Raw genomic sequence first — 16,253 nt, 5'->3', positions numbered from 1 at the left:
AACATTGTACTAGAGGTTCTTGCCAGGGAATGAGGCAAGAAGAAGAAATAAAAGGCATCCCCAGATAGGAAAAGAAGTAAAACTGCCTCTACTTGAGGATGATGTGATACTATACACAGAAGAGCTAATAGGGACATGGACAGGTAAATACCCTTGTCTGTTTCCTGGACACATCCACTGCTATAGTTCAAATCATTCTAGACATGCAATCTGGCGTCCTGCTTCTGTCTCTTCCGCACAGAATGAAACACAATGAACTGCCCTTGCACTGCTGATGTTTAGAAGACGGCCTCTGTGAATAGAGCTTTTCTCCTGTTTTCTATCTCCTCAGGATAGTAAGACAGTGGTGACAGGAAGTATGCAAAGGTGTAGAAAGACTGATGTGGGGAGTGAGGGGAACTGACTAATGAAGGATGACTCCTCGTGGCAGGCCAGAAAATGCTCCCCCAAAAGATGTCCACATCAAATCCCTGGCAACTGTGAAGGTGACCTTTTTTTGGAAAAAGGGTCTCTGCAGGTGTCATTAAGTTAAGGATCCTGAGAGCAAGAGAGCATCCTGGATTATCTTGAGTGGGCCCTCAATGCCATCACAAGTATCCTCAGATGAAAGAGGAGGAGGAGTCAACGCAGAGATACATAGAGGAGAAGGCCATGTGCAGACCGAGGCAGAATTGGGGCCCTGTGGCTACATGCCCAGGACAGCCAGCAGAAGCTGGAAGAGGCAAGGAACGGGAGTCCTTAGAGGGAGCAGAGCCCTGCAAGATTTCAGACTTCTGGACTCCAGAACTGTGAGAGAATGAATTTGTGTTGTTTTAAGCCAACCAGTTTGTGGTAATTTGTATAGCTGCCTCAGGAAACTCATACACTGCCCATCTTCCTCCCCACCCTGTTCCTCTCCCATCCTCCCTGTCTCAGTAACCGACACCACCCTTCGCCTGCCAGGCCTGACACCCGGGGGGCGAGCTTATCAGCATCCAGTACTGAATGCTGAGGATGCACCTAGCCCTGTGAGGTCCCTTATGTGCATTCTTCCTTAAGCCTTTAATCTTTAAGCCCTCTACATGGGACAGTGCTGTTATCCCCCATTTTACAGAAGAGGAACCTGAGGCTTATGGAGAGGTTAAGTAACTTGCTCAGGGTTCTACGCAGCACCAAGTGGCAGAACCTGGAGGAAAGCCCAGGCGTAAAAAGCCGAGGGTTCTCACTACCCTGCCTCTCAGGCCAGTTTGCATACGCTGAGGTTGTTGCCTGGGAGACAGCCAGAGATGTCAACCGGACAATGGGATAGAAACTCCATCTTGTCCTCAGGAGGAATAAAGTTGGGATAGAAACTTGGGTGTCAAACTCAACACATAGTGTCTAAAGTCATAGCATGGGAGATGGCCCAGCAAGATTGTGCAAAGTAGAAAAGAGGACCCCAGCCTGAGTTGGAGGAGCACTGTCATTTGAAGGTTGGCAAGAGGGAGAGGATCCAGTGAAGGAGACCAAGCTGGCCAGGCCAGAGAGAGAGAGAAATCCAGGCGGGGAGATGTCACGAAAGTCAAGAGAATGGAAGGGTCCACTCCAAGGTCAGAACCAATGACAGCTAACCTGAACCAGATGCTTCCTCAGAGAGGCGCTGCCCTAGGCCCTCCAGCGTTTCCTCATTTACCCTTCACATCCACTCCAGGAAGTAAGTCCGATGTCATTCCCATTTTAGAGATGAGGCAATCGTGGTCTAGAGAGATGAGGTAGCTGCCCAGGGTCATGCAGCAGACAACCAGGGTCCTTCTCCGCTCTCTCAGAGCATGCTTCGTTTCTCCGCGCCACAGGGCTAGCCACTTGGCAGCTGTGCAACTGCTTGTTCAATATGCATCTCTCCCCAGAGGCGAGCAAGTGCCTGGCACAGAGCAGGCACTCCGGGACTGCGGGAAGATGGTGGGCCTGAAGTATAAGGTAGTGGCTGCTCTTGAGAGTGAGGCAGGGGAGGGAGCAGGTTGGCTTTTTGGAGACTGTGGATGGACTACTCACCGGGGAGAGGTACAAGCTGCCAGCACAAAGAAAGCCTCCCAAGCACTGCTGAAGGCCCCGGGGCGGGGGGCTTGGGGACCACGCCCCGAGACGGCTTCCTTCTGGCCATCCCTGGGAGTGAGGTGCTCAGGCACACTGGTGCATAGGTACTCAGCGAGCTGGCTCAGAGACCCCGCCTGACTCTTCCTGCTAACCATGCAAAGCCAGCTCCAAGGCCACCTCCTCCGTGAAGGCTTGCCCAACTGCACGAGCAGAGCTCTCGCGGCTCCCCCAGCACACTGAGCTGACACCCCCATACAGGGCACCCCACTGGGCCTGTCGCAGTATATCCCCAGCAGGTGCTCATTACAGGTTTGTTACCCAAGTGGCATTTTACAAGTAGGCATGAGATGGGAATGGTTGTCACCTTTCTGATACCTGAAATTACTTGCAGGGAGGGCCAAGTCTTCTGTCTGCCAAATGCCCGCTTGCAGTCCACACAGTTGGAAAGTCATTCATGAGAAACAGAAATGACTCAGTTCAGAGCCCTTTCTATTTGGATAGCGGGTACTGGAGGCTTGTCCTCATAGCCGTCACTAGGTATGAAGGACCCTATCCCCTTCAGCTAGTGGGGACCAAATGGGAGCTGTCTGCAGATACTGCTGCTCCATGTAATTTATGGAAACTTTGTACATTTGCCTAGTTTCATGTAGTTGACTCCATTCTAACAGAGCTTCAGACCAGATACGAATTAACCGAGTAATCACCATATTCCATAGGTTACAGGGACTTCCAAGGGCCTCACAATCATTTCATTAAAATACTTGATTCTTTAGGTGATAATTCTCTTTCTGGCTCTTTGCTAAATTGATTGAGTAGACAGGATTGTGCAGAAGCAATGAGAGAGACAAGATTTCAACCCACGAGACACTGCACACAACCCACGGGCTATACACCAGGGAGATATAGCTATGGGCACTCCGAACAATTCCATGTTCAGGTGGGGAGGAATTCAACTGGCTATTCAAACGGTGTAACAACTTACAGACAGTACATAAGAAAAGATCCACTGTTTCGGTAAGGTTATCAAGAGTGTACCTTGTTAGTATCAGCAACACTGTTTTGTCGGGCATCAAAGATGATAAGTTTGTGAGACTGTGCATTAGCGTCCATTATTGTTTGCAAGTATTTTTCATCTTCTTTGCAGCGTTTATCATTGGGACCCACAAGTGGCTGGCTGCAACGGGTAATCGTTGCCTGACTTTCTGGATGAATCCATGACAACACCTAGTGTTTGTAAGCAACAAATGTTAGTACAGTTCCTAAAACAGTATGTGCCTTAATTATCAGGTAGGAGAAACAAGTCCTCTTCTCAAGCACAGCTTCTTCTGCATCTTGTTCCTCAACGGTCAGAGGGTCAGCCCAATCACAGGAGGACGGTGGCCATGAAACTCAATCTTTGGGTCCCATTGAAAGAAGTCTGACTAGTTGAGCTCTAAAAACCCCTTCCACCTCTAAAATTCTTTGATTCTAAGAAAAACAGAAACTAAGTCAAACTATTACTAACATCGAGCCCATTCCTATTTGATTGACTAGTTTTATTTTGTCTCCTAATTTAAAAACATCTTTGTATCTCAACAGTGACCTATATGGCAGGGCAAGGCCAAGGTGAACATAGAGTGTCTTATAAAATCGAAAGCTATGCCCTCAAACCTCCCATTTTCCTCCAGTGGCCAGGAGCCTCAGGATTGTACCAGACCGCAATCTGCAGGCTCAGAAACGTTCACCCCCTGCTTGCCTGCAGTGATACTATCACAGGTGTATACATATGTCCAAACGCATCAAATTGTATACATTAAACACATGCAGTTTTTGGTATTTCAATTACACCTCACTAAAGCTGGTTGAAAAAATCCCCCCTGCCGGTTGCTATGTTTGTTTTTGTAATAGTGTCCCTGCCATGCAGCTGTAGCATTCCACTCAGCATCTAAGAAAGAGTGTAGGGGCCGGCCCGGTGGCAGAGTGGTTACGTTCACACGTTCCGCTTCTGGGCGGCCCGGGGTTCACTGGTTTGAATCCCAGGTGCGGACATGGCACCCCTTGGCATGCCATGCTGTGGTAGGCGTCCCACATATGAAGTAGAGGAAGGTGGGCACGGATGTTAGCTCAGGGCCAGGCTTCCTTAGCAAAAAAGAGGAGGACTGGCAGTAGTTAGCTCAGGGCCAATCTTCCTCAAAAAAAAAGAAAGAAAGAAAGAGTGTATTTTCTCTAGGATGATTCGGTGAAACCAGTGACATGAACTGTTAATGCAACAGCATGCTAACTCTTTCTTGCTACTCCTCTGTTATTCTCTACTACATTTTGAGAGCATAACTGAAGTTACCCTTGTACTTAGTAACATGAAGTCACACAAGGTGGAGTCACAGCAAACAATGTTGATATAATCAGGTAATTCTTGAGAAGCAAAGATACGTTCAGGTTTTCAGGTTTTATTTTTCTACTTTCCATTTTGTTCACTAGATTTTTTTTCTGCCTTGCTTCTTTCCATATTAGATCTAATACAGTATATGTTTATACCTAAAGGACAATGCTTATTACTTACAGGGACTCTGCCTTTTGCTCGAAAGGCTGCCACTTTTGAAAGGTCATCATCTTTCACACTAGTTGGCACAACAATGATGGCAGGGTAGGTGTCACAGAGCTCATAATTACTGTTTACTTTGGATATTTTCCAACTCTCATTTGGCAAGCCCTGCAGGGTGTTAGAGAAGAAAGAAGAGTGGGAAAAGCATACTTTTACACTTTCAAAAAGGACCAAGCATGAACCACATCCATTTCTTATTTTCTGCTAACATCCACTTATGATTTGTTGTTCATTGCTACTTAAAAGTTTAAGTATATATTTATCTATATCCTGCCCATTTAAAAAAATCTAATGAAGCATAATAATTTCTAAACATACTAAAAAATGAAAATTATATACTAGAATCCAAGTCCTACACATTTCTTGTGTTTTCTATAAAGAATGAGCATAGTGTTGTTTTTGAAAATACCCATGAAAGTCCTTTAGAGACAAAGAAACTTCTTACAATGTCTAAAATAAGTAATATAAATCACCATACCAAATATCTTTGTAGAGACAAAGATGAAATGTCATGAAAATAATATCTTATTGGAATGTCTTGAATTTGACAATACACTAAAGAGCTTCTCGGTATAGGAACACCACATCAGACTGATGAGTCATGGCATATACAGTCGTCCCTTGGTATCAGCGGGGATGGTTCCAGGCCCCCCAGATGCCAAAATCCGTGGATGCTCAAGTCCCTTAGATAAAATGGTGTAGTATTTGCATATAACCTATGCACATCCTCCCGTATGCTTTAAATCATCTCTAGATTACTTACAATACCTAATACAATGGAAAGGTGGAAAGGCTGTAGAAATAGTTGTTACACTGTATTGTTTAGGGAATAATGACAGGAAAAGTCTGCAGATGCCCAGTACAGACACAACCCTCACAGGCCTTGTGATCTGTAGTAGAATCCGCTGATGTGGAGCCTGCGGGTACAGAGGGCCGACTAGACTTGAAATCTCACTGAAGCCATTGGTTTTGCTCCTTACCCATCAACTCATTAGCAGAACATCTAATAAAAGCCATCTGGCCGATCTGCCTTTTAAAGCTGTCTTGTACTCCACTTGCCCCGTGGAAAAGGGCGACCGATCAGCGGCACAGTCAAAAGTTTGGCAGAGGGAGAACGGGGCGGCCCGGAGATGAGGAGCACACGAGCTAGGTAAGTCACACCTATGCACAACTTGTTTCCAAAGGCTTCTTCTCCACCACATTTTCTAACCTTTTAGAAAGAAAAAGATGCTCAATCTATCATTTTCAGTTAGATAAGCAACATACTTTACCTGTCTCTTATATTCAGATACTGGATCATAAACTTTCCATCCATTAATTGGAAATTTCTCTTTATAGTTGAATGCAAAGAGTGCCTGCATACAAAAAACCACAAAATATATGTCAGTACTTCCTTACTATGTCACATTCCCAACATTAAAGCTTTTCATTCAATTATCAGCTGAATGTATTAAGATTCCTATTTTAATCTGTAAATTTTGAAGCAACAGGCAGTTTTCTTAAACGTTACACGCTGACAAATTTTTAATATTCTAATATTAGTTACCAACAGAGAGAAAAGAGATAAAGGAAACCTCTGGAAAAAGAATTATTAAACATGAAATTTTTGGACCCCCACAAAAGCATGCAAAAAAGGCTTATTTTGGTGTACCTACCTGTCCGTTGGAAAGAGGAAATGCATGTTTGGTGAGGTTTTCAAATATCCCCAGTTTACTCTGTTCTTCCTGTTTATAAGCCAGTCGCAAGTTCCTCATATCCTGTTAAACAATTAGCAAACCTCATTTGTTCAACGTGTATTGAGTACCTACAAGGCAGACACTATGCTATAAGGAGATAAGTAAAATATTTTTATTCATTTCTCACGTTCTACACTATCTTGCTCCAACTAACAAAAACACCTCCAACAAGATAAAAAAATTAAGTGAGGAAATTGGAACAAAGGAGATGTGCTGGGAAAAAAACTCATCAGATGGAACCAAGAGTAAGGTTAATCCATGAAAGACGTGCCATCAAGTCCTGCGCACTCACTTGCTAAAGGTGTGCCACAGAATCCACTGTGAACTTTAGACTGCCGGATTTGTCCAGTACAGGTTTCACACCAGCCATAAAATAGCAATGTGACAGAGGTGTCTCCCCTGTCCTCACAGCAAGGACTCTGTATCACGCAGCGACTACGGCTCTCAGTGACCCCCTTACAGAAACTAGAATGCTGCTTCCCAGGAGCACAGTTCCCAAGCACGGCCGCAGCGCACGTGGGCAGGAGTGATCCCAGGGAGGTGGCTCTGACGGGGCGCCCTCTTCCCGGGACTGGTGGGAGCAGTGCCCCCGACCGGGTTAAACTTCTGCCGTTAGTTAAGCACAACAATCTCATTCTTCTTTAACATTACATGAAACTTGAAAGTAAATATGACCACAAACAAATTAAAGCAAGAGCAATTTGGGAAGTGAGGAAGTTACTGTGGTGATATTATCTGTAACAGCGAAAGAATGGAAAGAGCCTTAATGTCCATCAACAGGAGCTGGCTAAACGACTACAGGACAGCTAATGGAATACTAAAGAGCTGTTAAAACAAGCAGCAGCTCTTTCTGCACTGATGCCAAGGAGCTCCAAGAAACACTGTTAAGGGGAAAACAAAGGGGCAGAACAGTCTCTAAAATACACAACCATTTACATTTTCCAAGACTGTACCCACGTGCTTACATGCACAGGGTGTGTGTGGAAACTGGGGACAGTGGGTGCCTGCAGGGGGTGGGACAGGGTGGCTGGGGTTGGATGGAGGGAGATTTACTTTTTTCTCCACACAGTTTTTGTGCCTTTTGAATTGTATATCATCTGATTTAAAAAAACAAACCCCATACCTTGCAAGGCTCCCAGGCACGAGCTGAGAGGGCTGGGAGCATAGCCCTAGTATTCTGGAAAACATTTTAAAGCAGCTATTAGCCAATGTTCACCCCAGCCATAAAATTATCTTAGTAAAAGAGCCACAGGACACCAGCCTAAGTGACATAACTTCCTGGTACACCCTCCCTCCAAGCTACACTGGCTACACACGTACACCTTAGGAGCTGACTGATCTGGCTTGCTATTTAGGATCGCTTGGAGAGCAAAGCATCACAAGCAAAGGAAAGAGCACATGTCAAGTCCCACAGAGAGAGAGCGAGAGAGCGAGAGAGCGAGAGAGCGCGCGCGCGAGAGAGAGAGAGAGAGAGAGAGAGAGAGGGAGAGTGTGTCTGTGTGTGTGTGTCTGTGTGTGTCTGTGAGGGGGCATGGTACCAGGCAAGCGCAAGCAACTAAAGGAACTGGAATAGCAAGAATGAGGGGAGGGTGGCTGGAGATGACGCTGCAGAGGAAAGTAAGCCAGGCTCACACAGCGCGGTCTGGGTGAGGAGTTTCCCTCCAGCCTAAGGATGATGGGAAGCCACTGAAGAGTTCTCAGTAGGGAAACGACAGTACCGTCAAATCGCTCTCTGCTTTAAGTCCTGCAACTGCTTAGCACTGCTTCACATGTGGGACCCTGGCCTGAGAAGGACAACTACAATTTGCCAAAGGAGAGCACTGCCATGGAGCACCCAAAGCGAGTCTCACAAGCCAGCAGGTTCATGATCTGGAAGAGTAAAGCATTCTCTGAAAAAGTGGATTCAGCTGTAGTGTAGGGCTGACCAGAGGAAGTTGTCCTCAGAGGCTTGATTAAAGCAAACAGAAGGGCAGGACCCAAACCCCAAACCAGGAAGGGACCTTGACAATCCTGCAAGCAGGCTCTCTTCCCTGGTACCCCGGTTAGGGTTGTGAATAAACTGTATTCCATGAGGGAAAGTCATGGGGAAGAAAACATCAGTTAAGGTGTTTCTTAAATGACTGGTCATCACTAAAATTATCACACACATCTCTCCTTAACCCGCTGCAGGAAGGGTACAAAACCAAAAATAAGCACAGCTCAGGAGAAAATTCCAACATAGCCAAGAAACTTAATTGTGTTTTAATCACAGAATTTATGAATATTGTTGTCCCTTTAGGAAGCCTTTGACCATCCACTGTTCTGAAGGTAGTCTTAAAATTACAAACTAGAAAAAATCTTGCTCTCTGCTTTCCATTTGATTTCTCTGAAACGTAACAAATAATGTCAGCACTTAGGATAGAGGTCCATGTTAATTAGAATGCTTCAATGGGAAAGAAGAGGTTCACTTCAGTGGCTTACATAGTGGTAGGAATTGGTTGATGTAAGATCCGAAGAGGTCTCTGTCCTGAAAACATTTGAGTTCCTAAGAGCCCGAATTACCCTGACCGTCCAAGGACCATGAAGAACGCGCCTTCTGAAAGAGTTCCCAGCTGCCTGCCCCTCAGTCCCACTTGTGTTTGTACTGTACCTTGCACACGATCTCTATACCACAAGAATTGTCCCCGTGGCTCTGCGCGCCAATCTTCTCAACTCTGCTGATCACTCCCAGGGGAACATCAAGGACGAAATGCGGGTCCTGGTTTTACAAATTAAGATGAATGCCTATCAGTGTCAGTCCACAGAGTTTTCATATGGTAAGTCTTTGCTGGCTTAAAACACGTTTGTTTACTTCACATTTCCTCTTTGTCGCAGCTAAGAAACTGCAGTCTGGTTTAACCGTGCTTTATGAAGGAGGCATGGGACTAAAGCACAACTCCCCTCGGGGCTAAGCGCTACTCTCACGGCCTTTTTGTCAAGATACAAAATCTGTTTGCAAATGTGTGCATCTTAAAACTCACCCTCGGCTTGTCTCAGCGTGATGGGATTTCGTGGTACTTTTTACTTTCTTCTTTATTGTTTCCTTTCTGCTAAAGTGTTTTTAAAAATAAAACACCCTTTTAAAAACTCACCCTCTCTACATTTTTGAAGTACATCTTGAAGTCAGTCACTGTCAGGGTTCCACTCACTGCTCCCATAAATGGGCAGATATACATGACGTCTTTCACTGAAAGAAAAAACCCAAAGCAGCGACTGCCGTTGACTTGTGTTTTAATACATCTTAACACGAATTTCCAAATATATATATCTGTAATTCCAGTTTTCTAGGAATTTTGTTTTTTACTTTAAATAAAGACATAGATGGATAGTCTTCTAAAAAAATTCTACTTTTAAAACAAGATTCTGATTTGCTACTTAATGAGATTTTAAGTAAAGAGCTTCATAATAAGTTAGTTTGTTATTTTTTCCAGGTGGTTAACATTTTCCTTGAGTGATAAATTAATCACGTGCAAAAACACATTTAAACTCTGAAGACCCTGGGCTGCCATTTCATAAATTACTGCTAATGAAAACACTGTCCCCGATGCATGCCCAAAGGAAACTGTTTTACAGATGACAAAAACTAGAACCCTACCAATGAAGTGGAAAAAGGCTTCATTGCGGCTTCCATATCAATTTTTATTTTCTTATTATTAATATCAATACCAACATATTTAGTATATATATCAACAACATATTTGATTCCTACGAGTGTTAAGAAGCTCACTCCTATCACAAAGATACCACATCTTCACAATCTTCCCCAAGTGCCATTCTATTGAAACGATAGGAACATACATAGCTACAGATGAGTTCGAGTGGGATAATTGAAAGTACTAAAAATGTCATTCAGCCAAATTCTCAAAACACTTCCGTTAAACTTTTCTATAACTATATATAAATTTATCTATCTATAAATTTCTATAATGTACCAAGCGGCCTCTATCGTTGGGGTTCTAGGCATAAGTGGACACAGTTCCTGCCCACAAGCAGCCCGTGACCTATGAGAGACGCTACACAGAAACTTACCATTACACCATAGCCTGATAAATGCTATCATAACCCTGTGGACACGCTGTGATAAGAGCTCAGAAAAGGATCGACTTAACTCAGCGTGGAAGCAGTGAGGGAGGGGGAGAAGTGAGGGAGGAAGGAGAGGTCAGCAAGTTGCCGGAGGTTAGTGTAGGTGGATCGGAGGCTGCAAAGGATGATGGGGCATGAGGCCAGAGAAGATCTGTTCAGAACGTTTATGGCAGTTTTATATGTAGAATCCAAACAGTAGAAACAACCCAAATATCCATTAATAGATGAATGGCTAAGCAAACTGTGGTGTATCCAGAGAACGGAACACTGTTCAGCAATAATAAGAAATGACCGTTGACCCATGCCACAATATGGATGAATATCAAAATAATTACGCTGAGTGGAAGAAGCTAGACAAAAGAAGAACAGACTCGATGATTACACTTCCACAGAACTCTGGAAAATACAAACTAGTCTTTAGTGATCGGGGATGGGGGAGAAGGCACAGGAAGAAGGGAATATAAAGAGGCCTAAGGAAACTTCTGGGGGCTGATGGATATGTTCATTATCTTGATTCTGATGATGGTCTCCCAGCTGTATAATGTGTCAAAACTCTTCACATTCACTTTAAATCTGTGTAGTTTGTTTTCTGGAGAAGAAGCAGAGGCATGACATAATTAGCTCTGAATTTTAATCAGATCATTCCCAAAGCAGCATGGAGGAGCGCTGGAAGAACTCCCAGAAAAAGACAGCCAGAGAGGTCAGAGGACCACCAGGAGTGAATGAAGTTCCAGAAGCCAAAAAGAGAAAGAGTCTCAAAGCCCAGGTGAGGATGAGCGGGGTCCAGAGCCAGGGACCAGGATATTAAGTAGGAGCAGTTGTTTGGAGGCCCTGGTAGGAGAGCCCAGCTCCTCAAATGTGCCTGACACAAGATGACCGTACTCCACAACGGAGCACACATCTCCAGGAGGGACCTCCGAGGGAAGAAGGCAACACTCAGCCTAGCAAACCAGACTGTCCAACCCGACCTTGGCCATTGTGAGGTGAAAAGCTCGCACCCAGCTGCCCTCCTGTCCACCCATGGCACAATGGAAGCCAGGGTGGCAACACATGCCCTTTTCTTACACTAAAATAGTACTTTCTGGAATCTTATAAGCCACTAAAATTTCTTTGCCAAGTTCTCAAACTTGTTATTAAAATATGATCTAGATCTTCTATCAATACGTTTTCCTTATAGTGAAGGATTCCCACAAAGCAGTGAACTGACATTACGGTGTCTAATCAGCCTTCAGTTCGTCAGGAAAGGCGAGCACTTCTTCTCTAGGTAACACCATCTAATACTCAGTCGGAGCTTGAAGTGATCTTCTATAGTCGCCTCTCTCTTAAGGTCCTGATAACATTAATGAGAATGAATAGGCCTAGTCCATTGTCCTCTAATTCAATTGGTCTGGCTGATCCCCAGCACATACATCACCTGTGTTCACAAGTAAAGTGCCATTTCATTTCATGGATCTCTATAAGCAAAGTGTGCTCATTAAACTTACCAATGGCCTTGATCGACTCTCCTGGAAAAAGTGGTGCTTCTTCCATCTGTGCCAGCTTATTTCCATCCCTTAGAGCCTGGCAAAAACCAAACAGGAGTAAATCTCACTTTCCATCTGCATACCTTGGAAGAATTGTGGTGTTCTGTGCTCTTGCCACAAGGCTACAGAAGCGTGCAAAATGTACGACCCCCTCCCCTTACAAGACAATTTCAAAGCTCAGCATCACAGGACACCATGCTGCATATTCTAGCAAATTGTTACACATAGTTAAAATTCACAGTTAGAAAGCATTAATACAGAAATGGCTTGACATGACAGATACTGTAATCACTACACAGACAGCTATTATAAGGTGCCTCCAGAATTTGGAAATAAAGTCAAGAAAAAGGTTACCTGCTGAGCATGAAACTAATACAAGCAAAATCAACATTACATGTAGGTGCTTAGCTAGCTGTACGTAGAAATGGCCTAGCCTATGAGATAGCGGGGGAAACCCCGAAATCTAATTAAAGTAACCTCGGAGGGGTCTCAGGGCAGTAACACGTGGAAGGAAAGCCCTAGGGAGCAGCAGCCCAGCTCCCTGTGTTTGCACAAAGCAGGGGAGGGGAGACATGGTGAGTGGGCTTGTCAGGGTGTATCCCATCCAGACCACAGGAGTGCGCCCTCATCTGGCAGACAAGAGTATTTCAATCACTGTAGAGCAGACTGTGTTCACCAGGCTTCTCCCAAGCCAGCCAATTCACCCTTGGCTGATTCTACCCTCACCAAGTAAACCGCTAATGAGGTATCAGGTTTCCTGGCTACAGTGGTACCAGGAAAAGGATGTCTTGGATGACTAGAAAGATACATGCCCACAGTTGTAAATGTCCACATTGGCCCTGCAGCCCAGTAGGCAGCCTTGTAAGCTTGGTTGGACAGCGCCAGATAACTCAAGGGGGTTGAGAAAATGGTGTTCTTGAACTACAAAGTTGGGGACCAGAGCCTGATCTCAGGGCCTATTCCAAGGTACTGACACCTTGTGAGATGCTGCCAAGGAAACGTCACTTTCTCCTTGGCATCTCTGACATAATGTGTGGCAAATAAGAATAAGGTATTCAAAACCTCAGCAATTCCCAAGCTGTGGTTCACAGAGCATCAAATTTCCAAGAGATGTGAATAGGTCTTTTTTTTTCAAGTTTAGGAAATGCTGGGTCAAAGAAAACAAGTTAAACTGGTTTTTTTTAGTGTCAAGTCTTTAGCGTGTTAATGTACGCCGAATCTGCAAGAGGGCACTAGAGGATGCTGCATATCCCGTACCTAGGTGATCAGGGGCTGCTTTCTCCAAAAGACACCTGTTAACATTGGGAGGCCAGCAGCGTTCAGCCGGAGACAGGTTGGACAATACTAAATTTTCAGCATAATTTTTTGTGAAGCAAAATATTAAAAATGACTATCTTTTATAATTCCAATATAAGTTACTCAAATTCAAAATAATCATTTTTCATAGTTATAAGAATGTTTCAATATGTTTTATTAAAGGGACTTACAGGTCAATTCAAAAACACTATACATAGTTTCATCAAATTTTATAAAATAGAGGAAAAAAGTCAGAATATAAAGAGAAAATTCAATGCTAAATGTTGGTCTAGGTATGTCTGTTCCAGGGGGAGAGCACAAAATGACGAGGTCCATCCTCCTCCTTATGACGATACATGGTTAAAATAATACAGATTAGGGATTACTGTTACCTCCAACAATTTTATTCAGTTTGAATTTTCAGTCCAGATTGGTTTTTAAGATACTTTTCAGCCAGAATTTTTAGGGACATGGAGAACCGTTAATAGAGTCATTTTTATACTCACATCTGATTTGGAAATATACCTTTTATGTAATAAAGCATAAACCAATATTTATACTTTTAAATGTCCAGTTTTAGAAACACTAACAAAATCACCAATCCTAATAGAAGCCTTAATTTGAAAGTCTGCTTTTTTTGGTGAGAAAGATTGGCCCTGAGCTAACATCTGTGGCAATCTTTCTCTATTTTGTATGTGGGACGCTGCCACAGCATGGCTTGATGAGTGGCATGTAGGTCTGCACCTGGGATCTGAATCCGCGAACCCAGGCCGCTGAAGCAGAGCACGTAAACTTAACCACTATGCCACGGGGCCAGGCCCCCATGCTTTAATTTATTGCCTGAACTAGTGACATTTTACAATGTGGTTACAAAGTGAGAAAGCTATTTTAATCAATATCCAAGTTTCAAATTACTTCAAATGTTACATTGTTAAAGCTTACTTTAATGGCTAAATATTCTCATATATTATATAGACAAATTCATTAACTTATATTTAAAAATAAATGGGGACAGGTTATTTTGAAACATATTTACTAAAGCAAGCTGTTCTATTCATCTGACTCTGGAAGGTGTGGGGGGAAGGCGATTGACTTTAAGGTTTACAGCAAGGCCACATCAAACATTTTAAAGTCCTCAACTGAGGACTAGCTGATAAAATGCTGCAGACGGGAGACAGCGCTGATCGGGACCATTCTGAGAAGGCACAAGGCTCTCAAGGTGGAGGGTGAAGACATCTTGTCTCTTCTGAGAGTCCCATTAAATTTAGCTTGAAACACCTGCGCATTTACAATGGACATGAATGTGGGGGTGAGACAAACCTCTCACTAATAATAATTAAATCTGGGACACGCTTTTTAAGTGATGAAAAAGCAGTATCAGAACAAAACAAATAAATGATCCCACTGCTTCAGATTTCCCCATGAAAGGTTTATTTTGTACAGGATACACATTGATTGTGTACAGGAACCCCCCCCCCACCCCGGTTTAGCATAGGAATTCAAGAGGAGAAGAGTTCTTAAAGGCTCATTGTCTTGTGAGGACAGTAGATTCCCTTTACAAAGCTGGTGTTAGGAGATGGGACTTATACTCCTGCTATATTAAGCTTTGACTGCAACTACCAAGTTGCACAGGACATGATTTGACCCTTGATTTATCCAACCCATGTCCAGCATAATCAAAGAACGGAATATTCTTGTGAATGGAATTTGATCTCATGAACACGCCCACTCCTCTTAGGGCCTTTGCTCCATGTGTTCCCCAGTTGAGGAATTCCCTCGGATGATCTCGTGCAAAGCCTGTCCGGTGACCCTGAAGGTCCAGCTGCAGGCCCACCTGCTCCCTGCACTTGTCCCCGAGGGCTCCAGCGCAGCGGCCGGCCTGGCCTCTCCAGTACTTCACTGTTCATCCGGAATCCAAACTGATAGGGGGACAGTTTCTGTAACGGCTGCAGGCCGAAAGCAGTCATTTGCAAACTGGGCTCTTCGAGGTGCTTCCAGGGTCACCAAAGGAGGGTGGGCTGGACAAAGGCACAGCTGAGCATGGCAGGGGTGGGGGTGAGGGGGCAGCCATGCTTCCCTGGAGCTGCTCTTCTAGCAGTTTCACAGAGTGAGTTTCTACATAAGCTTTGGGGAAAGTTCCGCTGCTTTAAGACTCCAGAGAGTCTAGGGGTACTGAGCAAAGAGTAAGCACTCAAGAATAATCAACGAAGGACTGTTTGCTTCTGATTAACAAATACAAACTGTATGGACTCATTCCACAAATACCCACAAGGTACCAGGTACTGTGCTGGGCATGGACCACGCAAATTGGAATAAAGCCAGGTCTGCACCCTCAAGGAGCTCCCTTAGCGTATACATCTGTCCCCTCTAAGTCTCTGTAAAGGCATTTCAGAAGCCTGTCGTGACTGAGGCTCACTACCTCATCAATAACCCGATCTGGGAAAACTGAGAGCACAGACGAACCAATTTCTGGTTGACAAACTGTTGGATAAACCAATTTTTGCAAATAATGTCATAATGGAATCTACCAAAGTGGGAGAGGAAGGCACTACTGTAGTGGTAAAAGCATTTGCTTATCATCTAGAAATCTAGTATGAAATGGCTTCTAAATACACGATCTGTAGCTACAAACAGATGAACACGTAGAACTTGCCACCTGATCAGCTTCAGCTTCAGAAGGGTAGCCATTGTGTTCTTCCTGAATCTCCTGCACAGCACCAGGGGCATGGACAAGAAAAGGCAGAGAGGAGAGAGAGAAACACGTGCAAACAGACAGGTGAAAGGACAGAAGTTCTTTTTTAAAGAGACAGTAAGCATGTAAAAGTCGACACACCTTTCATGGCTTTGCAAATCACAGTATTTTCCCCCTTGGAGTTAAGGAAATAATGTGTAGGCCATCTATAGCATCCTCAGCCTAAAATGGAGTTATCTATTCTGTGTTTGTCGTGGGGCAGAAAAATGAAA

At 44.1% G+C, this 16,253-nt stretch overlaps 1 protein-coding gene across 12 annotated transcripts in view; it reads right to left on the bottom strand.

Moving 5' to 3' along the window:
• MTMR1 (myotubularin related protein 1) overlaps positions 1-16,253 on the bottom strand; it is a 68,362-nt gene that overhangs the window by 31,707 nt on the left and 20,402 nt on the right. For 5 of the 12 annotated variants that reach the window (XM_070604869.1, XM_070604868.1, XM_070604862.1 and 2 more), the window contains 7 exons: positions 11,955-12,030; positions 9,480-9,574; positions 8,999-9,106; positions 6,289-6,390; positions 5,905-5,988; positions 4,592-4,741; positions 3,088-3,276 (listed from right to left, as the gene is read on the bottom strand). In XM_070604869.1, coding sequence (XP_070460970.1) covers positions 3,088-3,276; positions 4,592-4,741; positions 5,905-5,988; positions 6,289-6,390; positions 8,999-9,106; positions 9,480-9,574; positions 11,955-12,000 — 774 coding nt within the window. In that variant the 5' untranslated portion in view covers positions 12,001-12,030. Of the gene's footprint in view, positions 1-3,087; positions 3,277-4,591; positions 4,742-5,904; positions 5,989-6,288; positions 6,391-8,998; positions 9,107-9,479; positions 9,575-11,954; positions 12,031-15,942; positions 15,997-16,253 lie in introns of all 12 variants that reach the window. The other 7 variants (XM_070604857.1, XM_070604859.1, XM_070604867.1 and 4 more) reach the window with 2 other exon arrangements.

The sequence above is a fragment of the Equus przewalskii genome, chromosome X, assembly GCF_037783145.1.
Source record: "Equus przewalskii isolate Varuska chromosome X, EquPr2, whole genome shotgun sequence".
In the NCBI taxonomy this organism is placed as follows: domain Eukaryota; kingdom Metazoa; phylum Chordata; class Mammalia; order Perissodactyla; family Equidae; genus Equus; species Equus przewalskii.
The sequence above is the reverse complement of the archived record's forward strand: the minus strand, read 5'-3'. Positions and strand labels throughout refer to the sequence as shown.